The 7576-nt window shown below is 39.8% G+C and overlaps 1 protein-coding gene across 4 annotated transcripts; it reads right to left on the bottom strand.

The window, feature by feature from the left end:
* Positions 1-971: 971 nt before the first annotated feature.
* On the bottom strand, positions 972-6485 carry LOC149017440 (rop guanine nucleotide exchange factor 1-like). Of its 4 annotated transcripts, none has more exons than XR_016172807.1 (6): positions 5929-6485; positions 5646-5762; positions 5027-5550; positions 2832-3185; positions 1493-1980; positions 972-1330 (listed from the first exon to the last, which is right to left on the bottom strand). XR_016172807.1 is itself a non-coding variant. In XM_089151782.1 (5 exons), the coding sequence occupies exons 1-5, from the start codon at positions 6212-6214 to the stop codon at positions 1558-1560; spliced, it is 1704 nt and encodes a 567-aa protein (XP_089007908.1). In that variant the 5' UTR covers positions 6215-6485; the 3' UTR covers positions 972-1557. The 4 variants fall into 4 exon arrangements, 1 of the variants encoding a protein (XP_089007908.1); XR_016172808.1 differs by having other exon boundaries at positions 1498-1980; XR_016172809.1 differs by having other exon boundaries at positions 1502-1980.
* Between the last annotated feature and the right edge of the window lie 1091 nt (positions 6486-7576).

Genomic DNA, 7576 nt, shown 5'->3' with positions numbered 1-7576 from the left:
GTTGACACAGCTGGTAAAAATCCGGCTAGTGGTAATGGCTTCTTGCCGCCACGTTTCAGTTTCAGGATTGAACACTAGCGTCACTTTTGGGTGTTTTTGGATTGACAGGATAAAGAAGGGTGATTTGCAAGCAAAGCAAATGAAAATTTGGAAAATGTTCTAGAATGGCAAATTTTCAGATTGACACAAAATTTTGGAGACTTGAAAATTGAAATAATAGTGTCGAAATTTTCTTTTTTGTGGGTATTCGTAAATTGGTATAAGGTGGCCAAATATCGTATTTCAAATTCAAGAAACTGTAAACTCTCTTTTATATATATATATATATATATATATATATATATTCAAACTATACTTGTTCATTTTGAAGAACTTTTTTAACGTGATAACCCTTAGGCCATAAGAGACTGCGAAGTGAGTAGATCCCATCTACCGAATTGTTAGTGCCCTCCTCACTGTTCCAACTCAGTTAAGATCAATCTGCATGGGAAAAAACAGTGGAAAAAAGAAAAACTGCCCCTTTCTCTCCTCTCACCACCCTCACTTTGTTAGCTATCACTTGTGTGCAGGAGAAGGGGCATATGTCCATTCTTTCCAAATTCTAGAACCCCAACCAATAATTAAAGTTACAATTACGGAATCAAATCATTGTACCACTAACCATGGGTCATTCGTGTTTCCCCGTTGGGCCATTCAACAGCTCAACAGGCAGCTTTTTAGCATGCTGGATTTTGGCCATCCCATGTCGAGGAATCTCACTGCTTTTGCATTTGCTGTCTAACCTGTTCTTAATGCAAATGATGAAAATATATACGGCCAAGCCGTGGAAAGTGATCTCCAATAAACCCATCATACAAAGAAACTTTGGTGTGACTTCTGTAAAGCTTTCTTCATCCTAAATTTGCTGGGTTGAAAATTTAGGTAGAACACTAGGATTATGATGTCTTTTGGATTTAGGTAGAACACTAGGGTTATTATGAACTGGATTACTGGAACCGAGCCAGATCCCAGTTCCTGGATTTTAATCACTCGGATATGGTATTTATCAGTAACAATTTACAAGCCAACTTAATATACAACCTTATATAGCACATATCTTCCTGAATCAGGATCACCCACCTAATCTAATAATTGTAAACCCACAACCACCAGTTTCGTTTCGAACAAACTATGCACACTCCAGTATCCCGCTTAAGGTTGCCGTAGAATGAACTGATGAAGAAAATGCACTTGACTTGGTAAATCCATTGAACTTCCATCAGATTGGTTAAAAAAGTTAACCTTCTCAATTAAAATCCACACTAGGGTGCCGAAGTACAACTACCTGTCGCTAAATTTAGCAAAAAGACACTACTTCAGTAATAAAAATTGGGGACACCCTAACCACCCCTCCACTACCATCATCTACGACTAAAGACAGAAACACTAGTGATCAGAACCTTGAATATGTTAATTCTAATTGCAAGAAATATACAGGAGATAGGCCACCAACCTCACCTACCGCAAGCTCAGTTCAACCAGCATTCAGACCTGGAAACATTGGATTACCATCTTACGTCAATCCCGTTCAGGAGCATCTCCAGCATCCGTTCTACTACTGAGGTTTCCAGTGTATGACCACGGTTTATCCGCATCTGCAGATTTCTCTAACTTTGGATCCTGTAACCCCTTAGGATCATTCTTTCCTAAGGAGGTATGTCCCCTTCCAGGACTTCCCACTATTGGAGTGGAGGAAGAGAAGGTTGGTGTTGCGAATGGAGATGCATGGGGAGATCGATGGATGGAGAATGGGCTAGGGGAAATTCGCTTCTGTACAGGAAGACCACCCAATCCCCGTCCAAACAGAGACATTGACTCTGCTGCAGCATATTGCCTGATTGCATCATCCACATAAAGTAGATCATCTATCCTTGCCATTATGTTAAACGCTAAGCTCTCCATCACCCTTGAGTAGCTCTCAAGGATCGACTGCCCAACATCCTGCAGCAGGAAAAAATAAATAGTTAATCTACCGTCTTTCTTCTGGTCAGTAGAATACCAAATTTTATGCTGAGAAAGTTGACAGACAATTTTTTTACCCTCTTTATTTACTTTCAACCAAGAACAAAAATAATAAGCATTTTCCCCCCTAGACAGTAGATAAGACCTACAACACCATCCAAAAGGTCTTTGCTAGGAAGATGCTTATAAACGAATTACTTTGGCATGGCATAATGGCTACTGCCCACTATTTAGAGAGGCAGAATCCATACAAGTAATGACATGAAGGATCCAACTCAGAAATTTGTGCCAATCAATGGATTATGAATAAGAGTGGAAATAAAACCATGGGTTTAGACAAGCCATGAATCAGTCAGTCGGTAAGGGGCTAGTCCTATATCCCTGGCCATATCAGTGAGTTGTAGCAGAAAAAGCTAGCAGCACCTGAGTTGTCTCCATTACTCCACAGCAAGAACCCAGCCATAGTATGTCCAGATATTACCAGTTTTACCAAACAAACCCATATGAAGCAGGGCCAAACTATCAGTAGTGGCCCATCCAATCTCAAGTCCAAGTTCTAAAACCCAGCATAAGCTGATTATGATTTTTGCTGGTAATCAAGAAAATGTAGGCCTTTGGTGATGATTTTTTTGCCATCAGAAAGAACATGATATCATAAGCTTTAAAATCACATGCTTTTTTATTCTGCAACTGTTCAAGCTCCTTGTCAATTACCAGCTCAAATTCACATCTCAGTAACATGGGAGCTATGAGAACAATTGATTCATTCACAGAAAGAAGAGAATACACACCTATGCACTCTGAAATGGAAATTGAGTAGAAAAAAGAACCTTGTTGTATTGGATCTTGTTCATATCTAGAACAGTCTGAGGGAGCCCAGGGTAGCGTAGCTTTAAGCTCTGCAGAAGAGTCTCAGCTCGTTCTGCCAAAATGTGATTCTTTCCGACATCCCTGACAAGGCCCTTGACCTTTCCACCCCATGTTGACCGGCCAGATTTTGCATGATTTGGACGTTTCTTCTGGTCTTTCAGCCTCCAAACATGCACAGCAGCCTCAATTCTGTTTGCTACCTCCAAGGTGTGGTGCTCAGATGACAGGTCCAAGCAGTCAAGCAGATATTCTGAGGAGAACCGTGCAGCAGTTATATAGCGGTAGATGGTCTCACCCAAACAAGCTTTTCCATTCTGAAAGAAAAGCTTAATAATGTCAGTTTAGAAATGAGAAAAAAAAGTTAATAGGATAAGTATAAAAAAGGAAAGATTCAACTGCATTAGATTTAACAATCAGGTTCATCACAGTATATGGTTATCTATATTTAGTTGTTCATATCAAATTTAAATAGCTCCAGAAACTCGCAACGTTGAACACCATTGCCCAGTTAGAAAACTGGCATTTGAGCATAGAGCAATGATTTCACGGACAAAATACTTTTTGTATACCAAGCACATGCAAGATCTTGCAATCCAAGTGATCAAATGTGAAATTCAATTCATAAAATACTTCAATGACCGGATCTGTAAGAAATTAGGGCCAACTGGTGGAACATATTAATCAATAACCAAAGAAGCATACACAGATTGATTTTTGGGTAACTTGGGCTGACAATTAACTACTTTTCTGCAGATTGGGAGGAAAAAGTTTGCCATTCCAGATTCCTTTGAAAGCCATCCAGTCTATGTTGGCAGTGTACTTGTGCAATCATGGAATGGGATCAGCTGGGCTAATACCCATACCTGACTGATTCTGAATTGATTGCTAGGCATCCAAAAAGCTGCTCTCAAACATTAAGTTGGAAGACATAAACAATATAATAATTGCAAAAGTGACATTGCTCCATATTTGCATCCACTTCATCCCAATTTGCTTGTGGATGTGTATGGAAGGCATCGTCAAAATCTTGCAACACATTGTTGCAATTTCATACTCAAAAGCTACCATTAAAAGTTATAACTGTCAACCCTGAGGAAACACAAAGGGTTCTACCAGTCAGATGCTTTACACCTAAAATGCTTTTGTTAATTTGTTAATCAAATCTACACTAACAAACAAAACATACATTAGATTACTAGTTGCATTCTTCAGACCTTTGAAATCCTCAGAAGAGCAAAAAGCAGCATGTTAACTAGTGTTTTTCCAACTCTGATCTAATTACGTAGTTACCGAGCAACCACCATCCCAAACCCAAATTATTACTCCACCAAAAGTGAAACAGAGCAGACCACAAACTACAGGAAGAAGCACAACTACAAAACAGAAACAAAGGTAAATGCTCAACATATGAATGTAATTTAGAACACTAAGACTTGCAAATGACAGCATCCATGCCATCAAGTGCAATTAGTTTTGCAAATTACATAAAAATTCACATGTCCATTTTCACCATATATTTCCCTATGTGAAGGTAAAAAAGAATGTAGCCAACAAGATACCTAATCCAGAACGATTTTCCTCTTTCGCTTTTGGTCACCAATTTTACAACATAAACTAAGTAGACAATCACCTTTCACTTTCCAAATTATTTTCCAAGATGGATACAGCAGGTAAATATGCCTAACTGCTATGCTGAAAGTCAACCAGATATCAAATAATAGGATGGACTCTATGAAGTTAGCCTTGACACAGGAAGCATGCTCTACCAAGGAAGAAGAAAAAAAAGGCTTATCATTTCCAAGTTTCTTATGGATTGAGAATTTTAAGTTAGTTCCCCAAAAGGAATGCATGTTAATGCTCTTCCAAGTTCTGAAAGCCGAAACACAACTCAAGACTCAGATCTTATACTTTTCACCATTTATCTCTATGTCAAACACTTACATCCTTTACCCTCAATAAGGTTGCTGAACTTGCTACTCACTGGTAAAACAGGCGGTTGCATTTACGGTGGAATAGAGTACGTATAAAAAGTTATAAACAAAAGAAGATAGGTATGGTCTTCAGTTTTTCCTAAATCGTCCTACCAATGATCAGTTTGAAGATTGTCACATAAATAACAGTTTATGATAGGACTGATCGAAGTGAGTGATTATACCTTTGGTAAAGTCTCCACGTAAGCATTTGGAATTTCCATCTCGGAAAGCACACTGCTATTGATTGCCATGGCCGCCTTAAGGATCTGATTCGTACAATCTCTACACTGCTGCAGCCTTTTCCTCGCATCTTCAGACAAACCATTAGGGGGAACCTTTGGGCAGGGTAGCCACCACTTCTCTTCCTGCCTAATTGAAGGTCTCCCAATATACGCATCACCATCGCCAGCTTCAGCAACTATTATTCCACGATCAACATACCAAAACTCAGTATCGCGGAAGCCATCAAGGATACTTAGCAGCATAGCGTCAAGCTTCTTTAGGGCTGGGAGGTTTACATAGAGATCAGAGCGCGGTCGAGTCACCATGACCTCGAAGGTCCCACCGCCAGGAAATTCTTGCAATGAAGGAATGAGTTCCACAATCGAATTGCTCACGCATAGTAGCCATTCCATTTCTCTACACCACATTGCCTTCTTCTGCGGCGCCAATGGCTCCAGCCTCCATAGCTCCCCAAAAACAGTAGCTAGAAGAAATGGAATTTGGAAATGTTAAGGAAATTTTCAGGGCTAAAAAAATCAACTAAGTACGAAAAAGCAAAGGGAAAAAAATAAAACTAACCAGATAGATTAGTAATGGCGTTCGAGGTTGCCAGAGCAGTGCATACTCCCTTCCCCCCACCCGACATGTCTTCTCCGAGCAGAAGCTTAGCGAACCGCTCCTTCATCATCTCAACTTCTGCAGAGTAAAGAAACATTTATAATGCTGTAAATGCACCAGTGGAACCAGTAGTTGAAGATCAGAAAGGTGAAAATTAAGCTCCCAGACAGTTAGTGAGTACGAATCGAAGAAAAGGACAAAGAAAATCCATCAAAAAATTAAATAAAATATAGAGAACACTAACCAGACAAATCTGCCTCTGGTTTTTCTGGTTTCTCATCCCAAACAACCACATCTTTGCCACCAATAACTGGTAACATCAAAGGCGGCTTCGGAATTCTAGAATTTACGTTTAAAGGACATCCGGCGAGCGGAGAAGAGGGGAGAGAACTTGAAGCGCCATCAGCATCATAACGCCGGCAAGAGAAACTACTCGAACTTTCAGACTCACTGACGTCGGCACTCAAGCTATAACTCTCAAATCGTTCACTCTGCGGATCGAAACAATCCTCAGAAGACAAACTTCCCATTGATTAAAAGGAAGAAAAATTTCTGGCTTTCCTAAAGTTCAGAGGCAAAGGGAGATCTCAGGCGTGAATTTTCTTCCGGCAACCAAAAGCTATTGAATCCAATCTCGCTCTCGCATGATGTGAGAGCTGCAGAGTCGCTTCTGAGCATTAGGCAGTGAGACAGAAAAAGGAAGAAAAGAGCACGCCAGGTTTTGTGGTTGCGGTTTACTACCACCACACTCTTCTCTTCTCTCTCTCCAAAGACAGAAACTTGTCTGTCCTCGTCTCAATCTCTGTACTCTGATGCTGCAAAAGCAAAAGAAAGAAACGCCGTTTACAGATTTGCTTTCCGTAACGGCAGCTCGTCCCCACTCGACACGGTTCTTTCCTTTCCCAATTTCCATACGTGAGACATACCTATGAAGCTATCCGACGTACGATTTGACTCTGGGCTGACGTGGATTAGAGAAAATAGCTGATGGTCCTGCGATCCAGGTGGGGGCCACGTTTGGAGAACCGTTGAAATTTGGGGTGGGATGGAGGGAATCTGCGAGAAAGAAACGAAAGAGTCTGTTAATTTGGTAGAAAACGAGACCCACAAAACATTCGTCCATATTAACTAATCAAGGTTCTTAGATTCTATCTTCGATTCTTCATTATCTCCAATAGTGGGTTAGTAAAGCGGTTAAAAGGCCAACCTCCCATAGGAAGGTCTTAGATTCGTACTCATCCGTTGGCATTATGTATATTCTATCTCCATATATAAAAGTCTCTAATCAAACAAAAAATATATATATATATATATATATAAAAATTTGTACCCATTAGAAACCGAACCAAACAGACCTGACAGCTTTAGCTCGATTTTGGGTGCCAATCAGAACCGGCTAGAGTTGTTAACCAGTTAGAGCATGTTTATAGCCTAATTATAAACCTACTAACTAATTCATAACTCGTATTATAGGACTTTTCTTGGCTGATTAGCCAATTAATCCATATATAAAACCCGATTAGCATGACCCCAATTATAAACCGACACCTTTACCCCTAAAAAGAAGTTTATAGTCCAATAAATCCTGTGTATAGATTGATTGGAAGATCTAACCGTTCAAAAGTTATGACGTAAGCTTTTGAAATTATATTATCCCAAGAAAATGTTTCTAAGCTCACTCTCACGTGATTTGGTAGTCCTTATGTTTTAGGTTCAAATTCCCTCTGATCCTTTATTTTTCACATTGAATAATTGTGTGCTCTTTAGCCTGAATATGGGATCACCACTAACTTTTGTGGACTATACTAAGCTTCGTGTAAGACTTCTTTGAAGGGTCAAATACTTGCGAGGAAAATTCACAAGGCAAATACTTGCATAGGTTGAACTCGAAA

This window comes from Hakea prostrata, chromosome 4, assembly GCF_041222555.1.
Source record: "Hakea prostrata isolate BN-2017 chromosome 4, UWA_Hpros_2, whole genome shotgun sequence".
NCBI classification, from domain to species: Eukaryota; Viridiplantae; Streptophyta; class Magnoliopsida; order Proteales; family Proteaceae; genus Hakea; species Hakea prostrata.
The sequence above is the reverse complement of the archived record's forward strand: the minus strand, read 5'-3'. Positions and strand labels throughout refer to the sequence as shown.